Source organism: Anomalospiza imberbis, chromosome 2, assembly GCF_031753505.1.
Source record: "Anomalospiza imberbis isolate Cuckoo-Finch-1a 21T00152 chromosome 2, ASM3175350v1, whole genome shotgun sequence".
NCBI lineage: Eukaryota > Metazoa > Chordata > Aves > Passeriformes > Viduidae > Anomalospiza > Anomalospiza imberbis.
The window spans coordinates 4,999,983-5,022,882 of record NC_089682.1 but is presented as its reverse complement, the minus strand read 5'-3'; the positions used below and the strand labels follow the sequence as shown (position 1 = coordinate 5,022,882).

Sequence of the window (22,900 nt, the reverse complement as noted above, 5' to 3'; positions counted from 1 at the left end):
TATCTGCCTGATTCTGTCTGGAATGTTTCAGCTGTAAAGTCGGTGGCTCCCTTGTTTCTAAAGGTGAAATTGCAGATGGAGGAAGCTGATGGAACAACTTCCTGACAAAGAATGGGCAGGTGCCTGGCTTCTCTTGCTGGAACCCTGATGCTCATTTGACTTCTCAGGGAGCTGATTAAGCTCCCTATCCTAGAAGGTAGCAAATGGATCTAAAAATATGGAATGATTTTATTTGTTCCCTGCTGAATTTTAAGGAGTTGAATCAACTCACTAGGAGATTAAATGAGCAGCAGAGCTGGTGAAAGGAAGGGGAGAGTAGCGCAGAGCTGGGAGGAGATGTGAGAGTAAGGAACAGAGGAAAGGAAGGGGAACTGCCACTTCAAAGGGAGGTTGCTGTTGTAGATCAATAAACTGTTGGGCCTAAGATTAAGCTTTTTCACCCTTCCCTTGTGAAGAGCTTTCCCGAGATTTCTTTTATTTTACAAAAGTTATTTTGTAATAGTAGAGGCATCTTTTTCTGTCCTTGTTCAAAATATAAAATAAAAAAAAATGTTATACCAAATGTGGTACTTAGCCTTTTGAAATCTAGTTTTCTGAGATCAGTGGAGGGCTGTTGAAGGAGGGAATTAGAGGACTGGAACATCTCTCTTATGAGGAAAGGCTCAGGGAGCTGGGCCTGTTCAACCTGGAGAAGGAATGACTGAGAGCGGACCTCGTTAATGTGTATAAATATCTGAAGAGGGAGTGGCAAGAGGGTGGACCGCGCTCTGCTCTGTGGTGCCCAGAAACAGGACAAGAGGGAATGGGCAGAACTGATGCCCAGGAAGTTCCACCTGAACGTGAGGAAGAACTTCTTCCCTGTGCAGTGACAGAGAACTGGGACAGATTGTACAGAGAGGCTGTGGAGTCTCCCTCTCTAGAGATATTCCAGATTCATCTGGACACAATCCTGTGCCATGTGCTCTGGTGACCCTGCAGGGGTGACCCTGCTGGAGCAGGGAGGTTGGACCAGCTGACCCACTGTGGTCCCTTCCAGCCTGACCCATCCTGTGATTCTGTGAAGGCTGACACAAAAGTCTCTTCTTGGCCTCCTGAAGGTTCCTGCTGCACTGGCCCTTCCTGAGTCTGGAGTCTGAACTTAGTCACTGTTTCCCCTGAGGACCAGCAGCTGCAGTGGCATGAGGCACCTGCCACCAGACTGTGGGAGATTTTCTGATGTGCTCCTACTGTTTCCATGATGCCACCTGAACATCATGGAAGAAAAGAAGAAAGCTTTATTTCCAGTCAGTAGTGAAGGTGGCTGGAAAAAAAGGGTTAGAGAGAATAAAAGCAGATTATCTGGAGGAAAGATCTTAGGCAGCTAATCACAAAACAATCTACAGCTGAGAAGTAGGAGCACTCAAACACCTGGAACCAAATCTGGTGTTACAGGAGACTGCTAGAGTTGTGTATGTACACACGGTGCCAGGGAAGCTTTTGTGTGGGGCTAAGCACAGGCAGCCAAGCTCTGGCTTTGGGGAACCAGTTCTTGTGTCCTGTGGCTGTTCCTATTGCTGCCTCTTCAGTTATGCCAATGCAATAGTTCCTGATGTGGTTCACTATAAAAATCGACCAGCATTTGAAGAGAAATAATGTTGGCTGTTTATTTATTGTCTGTTCTGCAAATATTTGTATTGGCACAGCTGAAGGAGGAGTGACCTGCAGTGTGCAGGTAAGATGAACACAAGAGAGCAGGGATGACTTGGATCAACTTTGTTATTGAAAAGTATTCATGTAGTGAAATTTTAACACATCGTACTCTGACTTGGGTATTCTTTGGGTTGATTTTTTTTTCTACTTCTAAATATTTCAGGCTTTCACATGGTCTGGGTAAATGTCTTTCAATGGCTCTGCAAAACAGTTCTGGTGTGTTTCTTGCTATTGTTTGTTTAATTTCTGCATGTTGTGTCTAAAGGCTATTAAGCTGAAAGTCAAGCCCTTGAATTAGGAAATACCAGGATTAAAGCTGCCTTTGCAGGATTGATTTGGTCCTTTGCCATTTGTGCACGTTGCAGCCTTGGTTACTGTTAAAGTGACAGAATTAAATTGCACCCTGCCTGACTTGGAGGGATGTTTATGTCTGCGGTGTTTAATGTGATGAATTGAAGTTGTAGGAATGAAGAAGGAAACTGTGGCCTGTGTAGGGATGGGTGACTGTTGGATTCTACTTTAGTCCTGCAGATTTTACACCACTCTCTACTGGTTACACTGCACTGCTGGGTTACGTGGGCAGAGGGACACATAGTAATTACATGGTGTTTACTCTGACAGTTTTAAAAACACAAGGCAGAGCAGATTAAAATGAAAGATCTTAAAATATTTCAAAACATTTGACTAATACACTATCTTTCCACTGTGTCCTTGAAGTGTGGGTTGTGCAGCAGCTTCTGTTGGGTGTCTCTACACCACAGTTAAAGTTTCCTAAGCTCTGTTAATCTGCTACCTCAATTTACCTTCTACAACTTGTGATTCCCAGAGGAATCACTTGAGTTTGCAAACTCACTTTATTCCAGGTGAAGGGAAAGATGCTCTCCTGGAGCACTTACAACTACCTAAGCTCAGACCATGAAACTGGATTAAACTCTGCCACTTTAAATTGCAGCGGCGTCCACAAAGGAGGAGGGTAATGAACCACCATCCTCACACCCCACCTCCATCCTCCCAATGTTCTTAAGTAAAATATAAAAAGCAAAACAAACCAGATTGCTTTCTCAAATTGGGATTGACTGCACTGCTTTTTATATATAGATGGAGGTGTGGGGGAATTATGCATTATAGCTATCTAAGGTGAATTAAGGATAAATTAGTGTTTATGAAGTGACACTGCAAGGCACTGAAATACTCAGTAAAGATTGATCTGGTGAGGAAACAGCATTCTGGTTTTGCTGTTGCCATGTCACTATGAACTCATTTGGTATTTTTAGGTGTAGAAGTGGTAGCTCAGTCCTTGATATGATCAGTGCCCTGAGACACTGCATGCAGAATCTTTAAGTCATTTCTCAATAATATCAATTTAGTCTTTGATCACTTATTTATACCCATTAGTTTTAAGATTTACCATCCTCATTTATTAACCATGGAGCTATAGCTTCTCAGTACTGTTTTTTTATTTTGATAAACTTTACAGTTTTGTTTGTAAGCTGATGAACAGTGAAACCTTTTTATTGTAGTTGCAGATATCACGTACAAATGAAACTAAAAAGTAGTTTCTCAAATCAGCTGTAAAAGTCAGAGAATTGCTTTTAACAGACACATCACTGACTTGTTTTACAGCCGCCGTGGAGGTAGTGTAGAGTGTCCATGAAAAAAATAAGATAATTTAATATTGTTGATTTCTCTGTGTATGTTCTTGTGCACAGATATATAAATTGCAACTCCTGCCATTGAATTTTAACTTAAAGCCTGGTTATCTTCTTTTGTTAAGCTCTCATCAGGAGCAGTATATTGAGTTATCAAGACATATCAAGTATGGAATGGGCTGTGTTTTGAAGCACATGGATCATGGAGATTTCTGCACTGCAGCTTTATTTGTCCTTATTGTACTCTTGGATGCAGCCAAGGGTAACTGTTCCTCAGATACATGGGTTGTGGGCATAAAGTGCTCTAATGCTAATGAATGAAATGGGGATTTCAGTTCTCTGATTGCTTTTCATCCTAAGCAAAGCAATGCAGGGATACTTCAGTGAAAACTGACATTTCCCAGAAACCACATCCTGCCAGTGCAGTTTGAAGTGACACATACAGTTAGAAGTAGATATTAAGAGCACTTAGTAAGCATAAGTAAACATGATGAATTTCGATTCAGACAATAATGCTGTTTCCTTCTCCCTTTCCAATGTTAATGCCCTTTCCATCATCCTATTAAAAGTGACAACAAAACCCCCTTTATTGGACTAGTTGGCAGGAGACTGTCAGGGTTGCTTAGCCTCAGAAAGGTGAGCTTTAACTAAGCTTTATATACCTGATCCAAGAGTCCAGAGTTTATCAATCCAGTTGTCAAGACAGATCTTCATGAAGCTGAAGCAGAGAAAGAGATGTTCAAAAGTGAAATAATTGAATTGTTCCTCCCTGTGGAGAGGTGTTTTACAGGAAGAGAAAACAGCCTGCCCATCCATCCATCCATCCATCCATCCATCCATCCATCCATCCTTCAGTTAGTTAGGTGTAATATTCTTGGTGTAAGATTAGCAATTAAAATGATATTTGAAAGTGGGTATATAAGCTAGTCCTTCCCATGCCTATGCTTTTTTGGAGCTACCAGTGGTGTTTCATTCTCAAACCTTTCCTCCACACAAGCTGTTTCTTTAATTGCTGTTTGATGGTGGTTTAGCCAGTTTACAAAGTACAGGAGATGTGTTTGTCTCTAACAGTTCATATAAGGCAACCTACAGCTTTGTTGTTGTTCTTTTTCAGGGACATCAGAATCATGGAGGGGCTCTTGCATTACATAAATCCAGCACATGCCATTTCCCTCCTGAGCACCCTGAACGAGGAGCGTCTCAAGGGACAGCTGTGTGACGTTGTGCTGATCGTAGGAGACCAGAAATTCCGAGCTCATAAGAATGTTCTGGCTGCCAGCAGTGAATATTTCCAGACTCTGTTCACAAATAAGGAGAATGAGTCTCAATCAGTGTTTCAGCTCGACTTTTGTGAGCCAGATGCTTTTGATAATGTGTTGAACTACATTTATTCTTCATCCTTGTTCATTGAGAAAGGCAGCCTTGCAGCTGTGCAAGAACTGGGCTACAGTCTTGGAATATCTTTTCTTACAAACATTGTTTCCAAGAGTCCTCAAGCTCCTTTTCCTTCTTGTCCTATGAAAAAAATACTCTACCAAGATGAAGATGAAAGTAGTTCTCAGAAGAGAAGTGTCATTGTCTGTCAGAACAGAATTGAAGCACAAGCAAAAAGCATAAATCAAACACAACACGACTTAAGCCATACTCCTAAACCTTCACCCTCTGTGGCTGTCAAAGCTAGCAGCAGACCACAGGTAACAAAACCAACTGAAACCCTTCACAACTTATCACTGACTGAAAGGAGGTGGCTGAAAGAAGGCCCTGTGAGCTATACAAAGGTTCATGAAACTTCTGGAACTGTGGAGGATCAGAGCAGAGGTGCTTTAGTGAAAAGGAACATGGTGCTGCCTCAGATGTCTTTAGCAGAGAAAGAAATGGCAGGTGGCGAGCCAGGAAGCAGCGCTCAGCTTCTGAGAGGAAAAGTTGCGGAGATGTCATTGAAAAGACCACGTCCGCCAGTCTTGTCTCTGCGTGGGGCAGCGGAATCCACGTTTTTGTTGCGAGAGGCAGGAAAAGGAAATGGTCAAGGCGAAGACAGGAATTTGCTCTACTTCTCCAAGTTAGGGCTAGTAATCCCATCTAGTGGGTCTGGCCCAGAAAACCAAAGTATTGACAGAAGTGGGCCCCTTGTAAAAAGTCTCCTTCGAAGGTCACTGTCCATGGACAGCCAGGTTCCTATTTACTCACCTTCTGTTGACCTAAAACCTGCACAGGTATCCTCGTGCTCCTCACCGGGAACTAAGGATTCCCAGAAGACATTTAATGTTGCATCCCAAAAGTCATCCTTGAAAGAGTCATCGGAGAAGTCGGCCTTGGATGAGAAGCCACAGGTAATGCACCCACATCGCCTTAGGTCTTTCAGTGCCTCTCAGTCAACGGATCGGGAGGTCGCTTCCCCTCTCTCGGAGGTGCGGATCAAAACCGAGCCCAGCAGTCCCCTCTCAGATCCTGCTGAAATCATACGAGTCACAGTGGGTGATGCTTCAGCATCGGCAAACAAAGAATTTGCTTTTAAAACTGAGGATGACCGTAAGGAGCCAAGCAGACTTCCAGCCAAAAGGAGATTCCAGGATGATAGGAGGCTACCGTTCAAGAAGCTGAAGGTGGATGAGCAGGGATCTCCTGGCTCAGAAGAGAACTTTGAGGAAGGCTCAAGCCCCATGCACCTTGATGCCGATTTCCCTGACTCTGATGTCAGTAAAGATGAATACAGCGAGATGGAAGAAGCAAGACCAAATAAAAAATTTAAATGTAAACACTGCCTTAAAATTTTCAGATCAACAGCAGGTCTTCACCGCCATGTTAACATGTATCACAATCCAGAGAAGCCCTATGCTTGTGACATATGCCACAAGAGATTCCACACCAATTTCAAAGTGTGGACGCACTGCCAGACACAACATGGAATCGTGAAGAATCCCTCACCAGCTTCCAGTTCACACGCCCTTTTGGATGAAAAATTCCAAAGAAAACTGATAGATATAGTGAGGGAGAGAGAAATCAAGAAAGCTCTGATCGTGAAACTAAGACGGGGCAAACAGAGCTTTCAGGGCCAGTCGGCTTCCCAAGCACAACAAGTCATCAAAAGGAATTTAAGGTCGAGAACCAAAGGAGCCTATATTTGTACCTACTGTGGGAAAGCTTATCGTTTCCTCTCCCAGTTCAAGCAGCACATAAAAATGCACCCTGGGGAGAAACCCATTGGAGGGAATAAGGCTCCTAAGCAGAAAGATCACATTCATATTGAAAACCCAGTGGAAAACAAGGAGGTTTATCAGTGCCGTCTCTGCAATGCCAAGCTCTCCTCACTTATTGAACAGGGAAACCATGAGCGACTCTGTAGAAACGCCACTGTCTGTCCTTACTGCAGCCTTAGGTTTTCTTCCCCAGAGCTGAAGCACGAGCATGAAAGCAAGTGTGAGTACAAGAAGCTGACTTGCCTTGAGTGTATGCGCACCTTCAAATCATCCTTCAGTATCTGGCGTCATCAGGTTGAAGTTCACAATCAGAACACAATGGCTCCATCCGAGAACTTTTCTTTGCCTCTCATGGATCACAATGGAGAAGTCACCAGTTCGTCACGGCTGCCTCCGCAGTCGGAATCCAATAAAATGAACAATTTTGTTGCTGCAAAGGAGGACAGTGTGTTCAGTGATTCGTCAGAACAAATCAATTTTGATTCTGAAGACTCTTCATGCCTGCCTGAAGACTTAAGTGTTTCCAAGCAGTTTAAAATCCAGATCAAAGAAGAGCCTGCAGATGATATAGAGGACGAGGTCACCGAAACGAGCAGGGAACCTAAGGATGTAGTCTCCAAGAAAGATCCCAGTTTGTGGCCCTGTGAAAAGTGTGGGAAGATTTTCACCTTACGCAAGCAGCTGGAGCGTCACCAGGAGCTCCTGTGCTCCGTGAAGCCCTTTATTTGCCACGTGTGCAACAAGGCCTTCCGAACGAATTTCCGGCTCTGGAGCCACTTCCAGTCTCACATGTCCCAGGCTGCAGAGGAGTCCACAAATAAGGAGCCTGAGATATGTCCACCAGCTAATTCCCCATCACCCCCACCCTTACCCCCACCACCTCCACTCCCCAAAATCCAGCCTTTGGAGCCCGACAGCCCCACGGGCTTGCCGGAAAGCTCCAGTACTACTGAGAAGCTGTTTGTGCCGCAGGAGTCGGACACGCTCTTCTACCACGCCCCGCCACTCTCGGCAATCACCTTCAAGAGACAGTACATGTGCAAACTCTGCCACAGGACTTTCAAGACGGCTTTCAGTCTCTGGAGCCACGAACAGACACACAATTAGCTTTAACAGAGCCCTTGCAGAGCTGGTTTGGGGGGGCTGTGTTCAGGATCTCAGAGGCCTGCCACATAGACTACATTTTAAGATGATCAAAACGATGATGATGATGATGGAAAATCCGGAATTTCTGATGCTGCTTGGATTTGAAGAGTAGGGAAAGCTATAACTTGGTTAGTAGGTAGTAAGCAGAGTAATTTAAAATACTGTGGTCTGGGATCTAGTAGTAACAGAATAAATTTTATTTTACTTCATTTGACACTGAAGTACAATTGCATCTGGATTGTATGCATGGATCTTCATCCCGTGATGTTGGTGTGTGCGTGTGTATTATATATAAAGTTACATATTAAATGAAAGAGAAACAACAATTTGGATTCTAACTGTGAGCTTATAGTAGTGAAATACTGTAACCAATGTCATAATTTGTTTTTCAAAAAGAAACCAACACACACAAGCTCCATGTAAGTGGTTGCCATGCACTGGCAGTTAGGGAGGAAGTGGATGGAGTGTCTTGCTGTATTGACTTAGGTCTTAGAAACCTTTAGCAATAACAAATAAACCTCGAGTTTGAGTAATCTTGATGTTATTGGATACGAATGTTTGCTATTTTAAGGGAACATAGAATTGTTTTGTTGTTGTATGGAACTTGTGCAAATTAAAATAGAATCTAAAGTCAGCAATATTATTACTAAGATTTTATATAAGAAGTAGCAGCAAGCCTGCTTTCAGCCATTAAATTATAACTTTCTAAGGAAAATTGAGAGAGGGGGTACTTTGCTTTATATAATGTCCCAAAGACTAATTTCCTATGGAGACTTGGGTAGCTGAAGTCATTGTGTAACAGCCATCATAATGTAAATGGTACTGTTTATAACATGAACTGAGGTTGAGTGGATGTCAGACAAGTTTCATAGTTTTGTTTCCACTATTTGTACAACTGTTTGTAATTTTAACTACAAAGGAATGTATAACTATTAAATCAACAACAGAGAGCTCTTAAAGGGACAGAAGATAAGTTGTGTTTCTAAACACAAGTAATAAGCTCAGCCATGAAGTACAAAGATATGTTTTAACAAAACCTAAAAATGTAAATATTTATATAGACACCTGTATAAATGAAAAAGTATGTATTTGAAATTTGTATTAAACGTACATATCCAGCTCAAAGCAGAGGAGAAAATCACACTACAATCACTGCATTTTATGGATACCATGCATATAGAGTAGTTCTTTCTGCTGCTTTAGTCATATGTGACTGTGTTGCAGTTTTCCAGTTTGTTGAAAATTGTGGTAATAATGGGCTGCAGATACTCTGTGTGCTTCCATTATTTTACCTCAAATGGCAATTGGAGCATTTAGTCTATCTAGGATCACACATATTTACCAGGAGCTATAGTAAGGGTCCAATTTTTTCTGTAAGTCAAGGAAATATTTACTCAGAAGTAGGAGGTGAACCAGCAGTGAGAAATTATTTTGCTAGAATTTAAACTTAGTGGAGGGGTGGTGGGTTAGAGTGAACATAAATGATGCAAACTGTGTTTATGATCCTGACCAGCTTTCCCCCTGCAGGGCTGGGAGAATGGGGATGTAATTCCACACTGCTGAGTCAGAGCCCAGTCTCTGTCCACTGAAACCAGCAGGACTTTGGTCAGCAGTTTCAGGGGGAGCAGGAGCGAGGCTTGAATCCCCTGTGTAACCATGTGTGTAACTCTTTTTTTAGTATCCCAAGTTCAAAAGGTAGAATTGCAAGCTGATCCTGAGATTCAGCAAAATCAAGCACAAGTGTAACTCCTAAGAATCTGAGGATGGGCACCCTTAGGCAAATACCAGATTTTTCTCAGTGAAAGCCAAGTGTGCCACCATTTTTTTTTCCCAACAGATATTTAACTATTTTTCCTGTAAGTGAAATTTGAAAGAATTAGCTCAGGATGGACCCCTGATTTTTTTCAGCTACCAAAAAAATTTCAATGCTGGTTTCAAGCGTCTTCTGCTTTGTTTTTCTTATGATCTAAAATTGCTACTAGACACCTCTGAAAGTAACATGTTGTTCTTTTTTGTCCTCTTTCAGGCAAACTGTGGCTGAGTATGATTAGGCTAATTTGCTTGAGTATCAGTTAAACTCTTTCAGTGGCATTGCAGTTAAAACAAGGTACTTGCTTAATAGTGACATTTCCAGTTACTGACTTCTTTATTCCACCTAATACAACTATAAATTTCTTTCTTACCAGAATAAAATGGTTATTGCACTTAAACCTGGTTTTAAAAATCAGAAAAACATAAAGCCTTGCTAAGTACCCTTTATATATGTTAAAAAGAATCTGTGTGTATAAAATATGAACGTGTTTTTGTAGAATGGTTCCTAAGTGATCCCAGTGATTCCTCTGCACAACAGCCTGAAAGTTGAGCTACAGCCTTTTAAAATTCAGTGTGCTTTCTGAAGGAAGGTGGCAACCAGCTCAGCTGGGTCACAGCCATCTCACTTCCAGCTGGGATTCTGCTCTGTGCTATGATGATAAATTCTACACACTTTAAATCAAAACCTTGTGCAACATCTTTGAAGAAACCCTAACTTTTTTCCTAGTGTACTAGGTATTATAAAGAATCCATAAAATATTTTTGGTCTAAGTAGCCTCCTAAGATTTTCTTCAGTTGCTTTGGTTTTGAGGGGGTTTTTAAAGTTCTGTTTTCCACTTTGAGAGTGTTCTGTGTGATGTTTTTGTTTTGGGTTTTTTGTTTGTTTGTTTTCTTTTTTTTTTTTACATTTGGTTCCTGTTGTTTAGTAAAGGAATTCAGGATCTCTAAAATTTAAATATGAGATGTTTATATAGCAGTTCTGGTTTTCTATTAGCTTTTATACAGTATCTTAAAAAGCCCTTGATAGAAGTGTTTATTTTGGAGGATATGGAATAAATATGCTTCCACTTATATAACTTTAATATATGTCTTAAAATTTAAATTATGGGGAAAAAATGTTAGTTGCTTGTTTATAAATAAAGGTCTTTTGAAGAGTGTCTAGTTTGGCCACAGCCAAAATAAAAGGCAAATTTATTGATACAAAAGCCTGTTTTCATCATATTTTGTTTAATTTTATAGCTGTGTATTGAAGTGACAAAAAATTTGAGGTCTTGTTAAATATAAAAAAGTGTTTTGCTTTTTTTTTCTAAAATTTGTGACAGGAACGTGCAGATGTTTTAATATATAGATTAGAATCTATAATTCTGTCCTTTTTTGCTATTTTTATAACCTACCAGATAAATCTCAGAGAACTATCCTGCTTCAGTGGGAGTGGAAACTAGTGTTGCATTTCAGGGGAGCAGTGTTGAGCCATGAAATGTATTTGGTTTGGGACTTTTTTTTCCTTTCAGGCACTGTGTTGGCAAAGCCTCTAAGCCTATCTTAAGTCCATTAAGATCAGTCTTTTTTATTTTTTTTTTTTAATTGTTCTGTGCAAGTTCTTCGCTGAATTGGGACCATGACCAACCTTGAAAGTGAGCAATGTCAGCAAAGCACACGAGCCAGGAACAGAACTGTCTCTAGATTTGGGTTATTGGTAAGGCAGAGCGATACACCCTGTGGCAGGTGATGGAGGAGATAACCTGGTGAAGAGGGTGAGCCCAGAGTTTGGGCGTTTCAAAAACGAGATGTTGCATTATCTGTGACCCCAAACAGCTGTAAGAGGCTTGGCCTGCGTTTCCTGTTTAGGCAGGAACGTCCAGGAGCTTTTTTGGCCTGATGTTGTTCGTTTTCCCCCAAGTGGGACACGTGGGTTTGCTCCAAAGCTCTGCGTGGTTCTGTGTTGCTGTTCCAAGCTTCCAGTGTTAAAAAGAGTTCCTCCCATGGGATAAGGACAGACTATGCCTAATTTCTTGGCTCTAACAGTGAGGGTGCAAATATCTGGCATGAGCCTGTAATCTGGCATGTGCCTATACTGTTCTATAAAATTGTTTACATTTTCCTACCGGAAGATTTACATAAAAATCAAAACAAGTTTAGGGGGTTGTTTTTTGTTGGAGTTTTTTTTTTTTTTTTTGTCTGTTTGTTTTGGTTGGGAGGTTTTTTAGTGTTGCTGTTATTGAATCAGTGTTAAAATATTTTTTTCTGTTGTTGCTGAACACAGCCCGATAGTATTTTTAATGTTATTGATTCTTGTTTATTTAAAATGACTTGTGAAAAACTGTACTGTAACTGCTCTATGAAAAGGGACACTGTCAAGAGAAAGGCTGGATATAGAAAATGAACATACCTATATTAGAAATACTTAATAAATAATATTGAAGAATTTAAAAACAAATTGAGTCATAACACTTGAACTGCTTGGGCATGAAAATCCTATTATGGGCAGCCTCAGTTGTTGTGAGAATGTCTGAAAAATATAACTCAATTCTGTGGGTTGAGCTGATTTTTCATGCTGCGTTTCCTTTCACTATTCCAGAATAAAGGACTCAACCTTTTTTTTTTCCTTTTCCAGTCTCTCAGTGGTACACATTACCTTTTAAAGACACAAGCTTCCCACTATTGCAGCAGCAGCTTTAATTCAGAAATGTACAGAAAACCAGAACAAACCCTCTTTTGCAGCATTAAGTGCAAAATACACATAAAGTACATATTTTAAGGCTTATTCTTGACTGTGTCCCTTTTAAAAAGCAGGAAAATGGGATCACTTTAAGTGCTTGGGTACAGGGGAGTAGTTTCCTACTAGAAATTGGAATTATCCAATATATTTTCTAGAGAGTTTTCCGGTTAGTTACACAAAATCACTTGTCATTTTAAAGGATTATAGAAGTAAGACAAGCAACTCTGGGTTTATATTCCTGTATACCTTATACATTCTATATCTGTTCAATACACCAGGATGGGTTTTTACTTTTTTTAGGACTGAGACTTAATAGCTTAAGGCAACCTTTTCTTTAATGTAATGTAAATCCATTGCTGCTTTGTACAACTTTTTCTACTGTGTGTTTTCTTTACTTAGATCTTGACTAAGAAATGTTGACGTCCAATAAACTTACACTTTGTTTCTTTTGAGTCACTGTGTCTTCTACTGGAATCTCTTGGCAGAGAGTGGTGTTATTGTACAAACCATTGTGTCTGCGGGGTAGGAAGTGAGTTTGTAAGAGAGCATCTTTTGTTCTGTTGGATGTAAGTGCTACTTGCACATTAAAATAATGGGGGGTTGTTTGTTTTAGTAAGTGCCTCACTGAACCTTTTACTGGAAAATACAGGAAAACCAACTGCTCCAGACAATCTCTTAAAATCTTGAGCACAGCCCAAATCCTGCTTCATGTGCAATCAGTGATTTGTGGGAGGAAGTGTCTCCATCTAAAACTGGACTGAGGCAGATGTTTGAGAAGGCACAGCAGTGTTTCTGGTGTTTTGCAGTGGTCTCATCCAAAGCAGTTTTGCTGCTTGAATGTCCCTCCTCAAACCCCCCTGTGTGGGAATGTAGTGTGTGGATTCCCATAAAGCAGTGAATGAGCTTTTTATCTTTTGGGAATGGGTTTTACTCAGTTCCTCTCTTCACACTAGGTGGGACCTGTCTTTGAGAACACTTAGGCCAGTTTTCTCAACTTCTTGGACTCCACATTTACTGTCTTTTGCCATTTTTGCCTTGTGCAGTGTGGTTGCACCCACTGACCAGTTTCACCCACATTTAACAGAGGAGACGAGGGCTCAAGAATTAACGTCCCACAAGTTTCATGCAAATCCCTGCCTGGGTATTGAGGAATGGTGTCAGTGGGACACCACAAATCCAGTGGGAAGGATAATACTTGCACAGAGGATGTGCTGAGCACTCACCTGCACTTTTTACCCCAGCACTTGTCACTGTGTGTGTGCACTGACCTCTCAGAGGGAGCAGGGCAATGGTCAGGTGGAACACAGGGCAGAGCTGCAGGACCAGCTCTGCCAAACAGTTGGATCAGGGGTTAAAAGGGCACTCTGAGCTCAGGAGGATTTGGGCCTCTCCTTGAAAATTGGGACAAGGAGCTCGTCTGTCCCTCTGTGAGGTATCCCTGCCCCTCACAGGTTAGGGGAGCTGTGGAAAAGGCAAAGAGAGGGTGGAGAGCTGCTCTCTGACCCATTCACAGTCTTACATCCCCAAAGATACAATTTTCTCTTTCTCCTTTCAGATCAGAACAACTCCAGCTCTTCCTGCATCCAGTTAATATTGACACACAGTCCTCTCAATCACTGTTTCAGCACAGACTGACCTCTGCTAGAATGGTTCACAGAAAATGCTCCAGAGAACAAAAAGCCTGTGTTTGACATAAAACTCAAGAAACAAATTGAAATTATTAAAAGTTACTGATAATGCCATGAGCATTGCACCTGTTTTTGTGGTTATTTTTGTTCCAATTCCAGCTGTCCCCTTCTAAGACAGTTGGTGTGCAAACAAATCCAGCAATGTTTACTTTTCCATTTATAGGATATTTCCATCTATCATTCAATATACAAACACAGGAGCATCTTTACTATTAGACCAACAGGGATAATATTTCTGTTTCCAGTCCTGAAATATTCTGGCAATAAAAATTTTCAAGGTGTTGACTGCAATGAAGCAACATACACAACTTTTATTTCCCTTCCATTTTGCATGTGTTGAAAGAGTACCTTGAAAGTCAGTTTCTGCTGACAAAGAATTTGCTTTAAATTGCATCTGCAGTTTTGATAAACCCTTAATTCATTAATGTCTTGTCAGTCCAGGATCTGGGATGGATTCAGCTCTTCAGTGTCATGGAGCCCTGGTTGTAGTCAGCAGCTTGAGCTGAGAGTTGAGGGCTCAGGCTCTCACCCAGCCATGTGCATCTCTCCAGTGAAGTCCACTGGTGGTAAAAACCTGCTGGGATTACTGACATCCATGTCAGGGATGCTTCTGCTGGAAGGAAGAGACCATGCTGGGGTTTGCAGGCTCTGCAGGCAGATGGCTGAAGGAACAAGGGGCAACGAGGCAGAAGAAGAGGTCAGAGAATGTACGGTGACAACAGCAGGAGAGTGTAAGATAGAGAGGAGAGCATGCTGCAACCCTGCCAAAAAGAACTGCAAGAAAAAAAAACCAGCCTCTATTTTAAGGTGTCATTTGTGATTAATATGGCTCTTTTTGGTTCCCACTTACTCCTTTCTTCCCTAATGAATGAGGTGTTCCTGGGGTGTGACACCTCTAACCCTTTTTGGCTGACAGAAACTGGATCTATTACTCTTGTCATCCATTAATTTATCCTATAAAGTCTATGAAAGAGTTTATGGGGAAAAAAAACTACCCAGAAGATATTTAATAATATTTCCCCTACAGTCTTGCACCAGAGGAAGTTTTGGTGCTCTTGGAACAGTCTTTGAAGACTGCACATCCTGAGGGCTTCCCCAGGTGTGACAACTACAGCTGTGCAATATTTCCTGCTGCTGCTTCTTTACTCATCAATCATCTGAGCAGCCAAATGACACAAGAAGAAAACTTTGCCTTGTTAGCTCACTTTCAGGTTATTTGTTTCAGCAGAGGTCTGTAAAGGCATGTAAATGCATCTTTTTAAAGCATGAGGAAAAAACCTGTAAAAATACCAAATTCTAAATCTGGAGGAGATTCACAGATACTAAAATGAGATTTGAAATTGGATATTTTTTATCAAGTATTTACTACAAGGCTTAAGAGAGGGAGAATCACATAGAATCTTTGTTTTATGGAGATGATGATTTATAATCTATTCTGTGCCTCTAATGCTGTGTACAGGCATCAAGGAGGAGACAGAAACAAAAGACTGCACCATCACACTCGAAAGCATCACACTGAAGGTGAAGCCCTCTCTCCATATATGCACAGGTCCTTGGATTTTCTTATCTGACTCTTATCCTACAAAATTCCTTTTTGTGCTGCTGTTCTCAGTCTAAAACGTGAAGATGTCTTTTGCTACTTACCAAGTGCTTTCTGATGTCCCACATTCCCAAAGCCAGCTGGTCTGAGTGTCCTCAAGCATTTGTCTTGAGGGGCACACGGGTGTTTGTGCTGCCCGGGAGAAGCGCACACCCCTGGGAAGTCCCAGCATCAGCACCTCTGGGCATCCTGGCGCTCTCTGCTGGAGAGAAAAGAACCGGATCCAGCAGTGAAAATAAAGGAGAGAAAAAAAGGCACCTTGGCATGTTTTAGTTTCTAAAAACTCAGTGTATTTCACTGAAGTTTTGATCAATATATTTTTGAAGAGTCATAATCACAGAAAAAAATATTAGTCCCAAAAATTATTTTCCTTTTTTCCATTGTAGTGCCAGGTACATTCCAAGCAAAATGTCTGTTGTTAGCCCATTTGCAAAATTTGTGACTACTCAGGAATAGATTCGTTACCAGATATGGAATCCCAGAATGGTTTGGGTTGGAAGGGACCTCAAAGCTCATCCAGTGCCACCCCTGCCATGGGCAGGGACACCTTCCACTGTCCCAGACTGCTCCAAGCCCCAGTGTCCAACCTGGCCTTGGGCACTGCCAGGGATCCAGGGGCAGCCACAGCTGCTCTGGGCACCCTGTGCCAGGGCCTGCCCACCCTCCCAGGGAAGAATTTATTCCTAAAATCTTATCTAAACCTGCTGTCTTTCTGTTTGAAGCCGGATTTCAAGAAAGGTAAAAGTGTGATCCTACAGGGAAAAGCAAAATTGTTATAATAATGACACTTATAAATTATGACACTTATAAAATTAGTGGGTGGTATACAGGTGGGCCATGGTTAATGCAAACATCATGGTGCCATTATTTGTTTTCACATGTTCTGTTTCCTTGTGTTCTGGTTTTGAGTTAAACCATGACCCCATGAGAGGCTGCATTATTGGTGCATGAAGGGCTTCAAAAGCATGTACAAGTATCCAAGGTGAGGTAACTTGGGTCAATTCAAGCAGAATTGAAACATGGCTCTGCAGCTTTACTTTATGTCTTAATACATAATTCAAAATTGAGATTGGTCAAAATAAAACATTGTGACCCATCTGCTCTGAAACTTAGCCAATTCATCAACAATTACATTCACAGTTGTAACATAAAGTTGTTCTTTCAAGACATTTTTAGGACCAGACCTGTATTTCAATAACAAAGCTATTTTCTGATTTGATGAAACACTCAGCTCCTGGCAGTGTGTCTCCTTAAGCAATTAAGAGATGTAGGCATTTGGGCAAAGAAGAATGAAATGACCATAAATGAATTGCAATTTTCCTGCTATGAGGTCATGGTGGACACTTTACTTTTTCTTCTACAGAGATTGGTGTTTGGATAGATCAGATGTCTCCTGATTTTGCAAATGAACTGAAAATAAGAGCAGTTAGCTGGAGGTCTAATGATGTCATCACCTCTGAGCTTTTTTTATATGGAGCAAGACTGCTTCATTAAGAAGAGGATGTTCTCTGGAAGACAGGAGTTTGGAGGGTTATTCCAGATCAAGAACCAGATGTGTCACAGCCTCCTCGTCCCCACGCCAGTTCCAACTTATAGAAGCCTGCCTGGTGGCACATCCCTGGTGCCAGGCTGCTGACCACCTTCCAAAGAGGCTTCTGGGCAGCCCACCTGGCCCTTGCTCCACATCTTTGCACACCCATCACCCTCGTCCTCAGACAGCTGCCACAAGGACTCACAAGTGTTCACTCGGACGGGATGTGTCACACGTGCTGCACCTCACCTAGAAAGGGCCTACAGAAAACAGATTGGAGAGTCCACATGAGGGCAGGACAAGACAGGGAACCAGTGTTCTGTGCCTCTCCTGGCCCCACAACTCCTGAGCAAACCAGCCACAGTCAGTAGGAAGAAGGACAGGGCTGTTACTTGTCTCTGGGAGAAAGGCTGAAAAGCTGCATGTGAAAGGGGAAGTGGTCCCCTCTTCCATGAGGGGACATGCTGAGGGATCACATTTCAGGAATGAAGATTTCCAGGTCTGCTTCTGCCAGCAGAGCTGTCAGTGAGGAGTATGCAGTGGTTCCACCACAGGCTGAGGCTATAAAATCTCAATAAAGACATGATTATAGCCATCTCGCAGGTAAAGGTGGCATTACACAGACTCCTGGAATGCTGCAAAAAGCTCTGCTGGCCAAAGTGCAGTTTTGACAAACTAAGCATATTTTACACTGTTACACTCTCCGGGCAAAGCACTTGTTTCAAACCTCATGTTAGACTGCATGAATGGCCTCTTATGAACCTTCTCTTTCTTTCACATGTAGAAAGCAGACTCTGGAGCACAGAGGCAGACAATCAGTGGGCAAAGTTTGTATTGATTTTATCTCCTAGCAATGTATTTGGTTTTGTATTTATTTTAATTGCAGTGACTGAAGATGCTCCTTTTTTTTTTTCTTTTTGTAAATTGTTGCATTCACAGCTTTAAAAATGAAATTTATTAAATAACTGTGATTAAATTAATTAACTATGCATAGCTATGATGCTTATTTCTGTAACTTGGGACCTGGGGTAATCTCAGATCCAGTGCTGGGAGTGGCTGGGGAGGCAGTGCTGAGGCATTTGAAGGTCTCTTCCGACCTTGATGAATCTGGGGATTGCCCTGGGCCAGGTGCAGCACCTTGTTGGCTTTGCTGAACCTCGTGAGGTTCTCATCGTCCCACTTGTCAAGCTTGTCCAAGTCCCTGTCCCCAAGTTTGTCCCTTGTCCCCTCCTTCCATGGTGCCCCTGCCCCTCTCAGCTTCCAACCCCTGCAAACGTGCTGAGGGTGAGCTGGATCCGCCGTCTGTGTCATGGGGGAAGCCATGCAAGAGCCTGGGGCCAAGGAAGAGCCCTGAGGGACACCCCTCATCCCCGGCCTGCAGCTGGACATGGAGCCACTGCCCACAGCTCCCCGGCTGTGTCCATCTGGCCAGTGGCCCGTGCCCTGAGTAGCCCAGCCCCCAGAGCCAGGGCTCTGCAGGGTGGGGCTGGGGCTGTCGTGTGGGGCCGTGTCCAAAGCCTCACAGGGGCCTGGGCACAGCAGGGGCTACAAGTGTCAAGTCCGCGGCTGCTCCGTGCTGCTTCCACCGGGGTCGGCTGTTGAAGGGGTGTCGGGTGTGGCCCTTGGTGACACAGGTGTGTGCTGCCAGGGCCCCTGGCGATGCAGGACATGGTGGCACCCCGAGGCCTTTGTGACATGGCAGAGCCCCGCCCTGCCAGAGGGGTATCTAAGGGGCGCAGAGCCCTGGGGTGCCCAGTCCCAGGAGAGCCGCTGTGTCAGGAGGAGGCAGCTCCCCTGAGAGCCTCTGTGGCAGAGCACGATGGAGACGCTCACGGAGGAGGTGAACCCCAGCTCCCCCCCTGCCATGGAGTTGCCGGGCCTGTACACAAAGCCCCGGGTGATGGCCAGCCATGGAGGGAGAGGGGACAGAGGGACCTGGGATGGGGCTGGAGAGCAGCTGCCTGGAGGACAGGGCCCTTCCCAAAAGCAAGATGTGAATGTCCAAGAGCTGTACAAGCAGGACGACAAAAGAGACCAAGAGCTGTCAGAAGGTGAGATAGACCCAGAGCTGTGCCACCGGGAATTTGAGAGACACCAAGAGCTATCCAAATGGCTGTACATGAGAATCCAAGAGCTGTTTCCAAAAAGAAGACAACAGCAACAAAATGTTTCCCCAATGGGAACACTCCATTGACCAAGAGCTGTCCGAAGGAGAAGACAGACAATATCCAGAGTTGTCCGAAGAGAGAGGCGACAGTGACAAATAGGAGTCACAGCAGGACTTGGAATGCATCATCATCATCCACACGATTTGGATCAACCCCAAGTACCCACAGCTCCTGCAGGACCCTGATGCTGCTCCCCAGGACTCGGCCAAGGCAGCAGCTTCTCCTGCCTTGGCTGAGCAGGTGAAGGCAGCAGGGGCACAGAGCCAGGGCCCGGCCTTGCCCAGCCCCTGCTGCCCCCCAGGCCCCTCAGCTCCCCAGCCGGGAGCCCAGGCCCTCAGGGAGCAGCCGGCTCCCCCCAAGGAACGCCCGTCAGCTTCAGGCGGGCGCTGCGGGCGCTGCGGGCGCTGTTCTGCTGGCCCTGCCTGAGGGCACAGCCGGACAATCAGTGCCCGCTGCCAGCACCAGGCCGGGCCCCGCAGGTGGCGGCTGGCCCGGAGCCTGCCCGGCGTCCTTAGGCAGCCACACAGGGCTGCCTCTGCCTGGGCATGCCCCTCCAAGCTCAGCAATCCCTGGCTGCTTTGCTTCCTCCCAGGGGCATCTCCCCAAGGCCAAGTCACCCGTGTGGCCAGCCCCAAAGCAGCACCTGTGGGGGACTGTTGGTGCCGGGTGGCTCAGGTGAATCCCAGAGAATCGTCAAGGTGGGAAGAGACCTCGACGGTCGTGCAGTCCCACCAGCACCCCAGCATCGCCATCATCACCCCGAAACCACGTCCCCAGGTGCCACATCTGGACAACTCTTTAACACTTTCAGAGACAACGACTCCACCACCTCCCTGGGCAACTTCTTCCAATACCTGACCACTGTGTCAGGGAAAACTTCTAATATTTAATCTGAATCTCTCCTGGTGGAACAGAAGGCCATTTTCTCTAATCCTGAAAGGATTACATGCTGGTCCTTTAGGATTGTTCCCATGAGGAATGGGTGCACACACAGGAGTTGTTTCTCCAGGGATGTCACTGCAGGACTGCGACAAAAATGATTCTTCCAAAACAGTGATGGTTGAATTTAAGAAATAGTACAAGAGTACAAGTACAACAGTAGTAAGAATAAAAGACCACAACCTCTCCACTCACATTAAAAAAAATTCCAAAAAAAACAAACCAAAACAAATTAATATGAATAAGAGTAAGAATAAGATGATGCAGAACTAATAGCAGTAAATAAGAAAAGGAATAAGAATAGTAAGTTGAACGAGAATTATGAGAAGATAAGAAGAAACAGTAGTAGTAATAATAATAAGAAAAACAATAATAGTAAGAAAAGTATAAAAAGAAAATTAAATAGTAGTAGTAAATAATAAGAAAAAGATAAAGAAGAAGATGAAACAGTTGTAGAAGTAAATAATAGTATCAAATTAAAATAAACATCCACACAACCACAGAATGAAGGACCTTACAGTTCTCTAGTTCCAACCAGAATTACCTTCTAAGAACTAGAGTTATCTATCCAACTAGTTGTCTTCGGCTCTCTCTCTGAGACAACTTTCCTATTTTTTTCTACTGCTGTACCTCCCCTTTATTGGTAAATAAAATCCACATTAAATAAAATCCGTGTGTTGTCCTCATATGGTCTCCTTTGCACCTTCATTTGGGCAGAGGCCTCTCTCCCTCATGGGTACGTAATGCCTGCTCAGGGTCCCTTCCAGCCATCAGCATTCTGGGATTCTATCAGCTCCTCGCTTCCCTTTTCTTCTTGCCTCTGCTTCGAGCTGGGAATGTGCTTGAAAATGTCCAGCAAAGAAGCCTTTGCTGTCTGCCCTGGGAGCCCACCCAGCTTCGGGACCTTGTCACCTGCAGCTGCAGCTCCCTCGAGGGGCACGGCAGAACCAGCACTCGAGAGCCTCGGGAATTCCCCTCTGTGGTCCATGGCACACACTGCAATGGTCTGCAATTCCAGCTTCCAGCAAGGAAAAGATGTTCCTGCCCTTTAAGGCAGAGCTCCGAAAGGGCTGAAAGCCAAGCGGAGCAAGATTTTACAATGACATTGCATGACCAGCTTTCATAACTTCATCAAGGGTTGTTTTAGCATGTGGATTGGGAAAAAAAAACAGGCTCGGGTCTTTGGCTGGGAGTTTGGCTTTGGTTGGGAGGTAAAGAGAGACAGTATGAAAGAAACAGAGCAGGCACCTGCCTCATACCCACCCCGAGCCCCTCTACCTCTGGGAAACTGGGTGCCCCCTCTGTGTCCCCCCTACCCTCCGAGGTAGCGGACTCCAAGCCCTTCTACCCCCGGGCACCAGGCGCCGGTCCCAAGCCCTTTTACCCCGAGGGCACCGGGCGCCCACCCTGAACTCCTCTACCTTCGGGAACACAAGGAACTCGCCCTGGGCCCCTTTACTCCAGGGTACCAGGAGCACATCACGAGCTGGGCGTATCCTCAAGGCACCAGATGCTCATCCCAAGCCCCTCTTACCCCAGGGAGCACCAGGTGCCCACCCCAATCCCGTTTACACCCATTCTGCCCCTGGCCCACCCGGCGCCCATCACCGCCACGCTGCAGGACACGGCGGGCCCCGTTCGCCGCCTGGCAACCGCCCCTGCGCGGGCCGCGCCGGGCAGCGGCCAGGGCAGCAGCCAGAGCCGGGCCGGGCGGCAGCCAGGGCAGCAGCCAGAGCCGGGCCGGGCCGGGCGGCAGCCAGAGCCGGGCCGGGCGGCAGCCAGGGCAGCAGCCAGAGCCGGGCCGGGCGGCAGCCAGGGCAGCAGCCAGAGCCGGGCCGGGCCGGGCGGCAGCCAGAGCCGCGCCGGGCGGCAGCCAGGGCAGCAGCCAGAGCCGGGCCGGGCGGCAGCCAGGGCAGCAGCCAGAGCTGGGCCGGGCCGGGCGGCAGCCAGAGCCGCGCCGGGCGGCAGCCAGGGCAGCAGCCAGAGCCGGGCCGGGCGGCAGCCAGAGCCGGGCCGGGCGGCAGCCAGAGCCGGGCCGGGCGGCAGCCAGGGCAGCAGCCAGGGCAGCAGCCAGAGCCGGGCCGGGCGGCAGCCAGAGCCGGGCCGGGCGGCAGCCAGGGCAGCAGCCAGGGCAGCAGCCAGAGCCGGGCCGGGCGGCAGCCAGAGCCGGGCCGGGCGGCAGCCAGGGCAGCAGCCAGGGCCGGGCGGCAGCCAGGGCAGCAGCCAGAGCCGGGCCGGGCCGGGCGGCAGCCAGAGCCGCGCCGGGGCCGCGCCTGCGGCCGGGGCCGGGCCCCCTCTCCACCGCCCCGGGGCGGGGACTGCGCCGTGGGCGGGCGGGGCAGCGCGGCGCGTCCCAGGGCAGCGCTGGTGCCTGCGCCGGCGCCCGCGGGTCGAGCGAGCGCTGCGCGGGGCTGCGGCCGCCGCTCCCCGCCGGGCGCGCCTTGGACGGGTCCGGAGTCTCGGCCGCATTATGGTCAGCCATGGCGTGGCTGCCGGGCGGGCTGGCCGAGCTGCGCTGGGGCGCGCTGGTCGCCCTCTTCGTGGCGGCGCTGGCCACGCTGGCCGTGTACCTGGTGCAGTACGCGCTGCTGGCGCTGCGGAGGGGCCGCCCGCCGCCGGCCCCCGCTGCCCCGGTGCAGCGGGACGAGCTGCTGCAGGAGGGCGGCTCGGTGCTGGCCTGGGCGCTGTCGCGGGGCAGCTGGAGGCGGCAGTGGCGGCGGGCCTGGGTGGCGGCGCTCCGAGCCGAGGCGGCGGAGCGGGCG

General features: G+C 45.9%; 2 protein-coding genes and 1 long non-coding RNA gene across 9 annotated transcripts in view; 2 read left to right on the top strand and 1 right to left on the bottom strand.

Annotated features, from left to right (window-relative positions):
- The window catches only part of ZBTB21 (zinc finger and BTB domain containing 21), a 19,505-nt gene extending 6,841 nt beyond the window's left edge, over positions 1 to 12,664 (top strand). For 3 of the 4 annotated variants that reach the window (XM_068179577.1, XM_068179576.1, XM_068179575.1), the window contains exon 2: positions 4,453 to 12,664. In XM_068179577.1, coding sequence (XP_068035678.1) covers positions 4,466 to 7,642 — 3,177 coding nt within the window. In that variant the 5' untranslated portion in view covers positions 4,453 to 4,465 and the 3' untranslated portion in view covers positions 7,643 to 12,664. Of the gene's footprint in view, positions 1 to 2,633; positions 3,601 to 4,452 lie in introns of those variants that run through there. The other variant, XM_068179578.1, reaches the window with a different exon arrangement.
- LOC137468166 (uncharacterized) lies at positions 9,575 to 22,847 on the bottom strand. 2 transcript variants are annotated; one of them, XR_010995787.1, is made up of 3 exons: positions 22,709 to 22,847; positions 15,545 to 15,699; positions 9,575 to 14,562 (listed from the first exon to the last, which is right to left on the bottom strand). It is a non-coding gene; the product is annotated as an uncharacterized lncRNA (long non-coding RNA). The 2 variants fall into 2 exon arrangements; XR_010995786.1 differs by lacking the exon at positions 22,709 to 22,847 and adding an exon at positions 17,424 to 17,936.
- Positions 22,387 to 22,900, top strand: part of C2CD2 (C2 calcium dependent domain containing 2) — a 32,206-nt gene continuing 31,692 nt past the window's right edge. For 2 of the 3 annotated variants that reach the window (XM_068179581.1, XM_068179579.1), the window contains exon 1: positions 22,388 to 22,900. In XM_068179581.1, the coding sequence (XP_068035682.1) occupies positions 22,619 to 22,900 (282 nt within the window). In that variant the 5' untranslated portion in view covers positions 22,388 to 22,618. The other variant, XM_068179582.1, reaches the window with a different exon arrangement.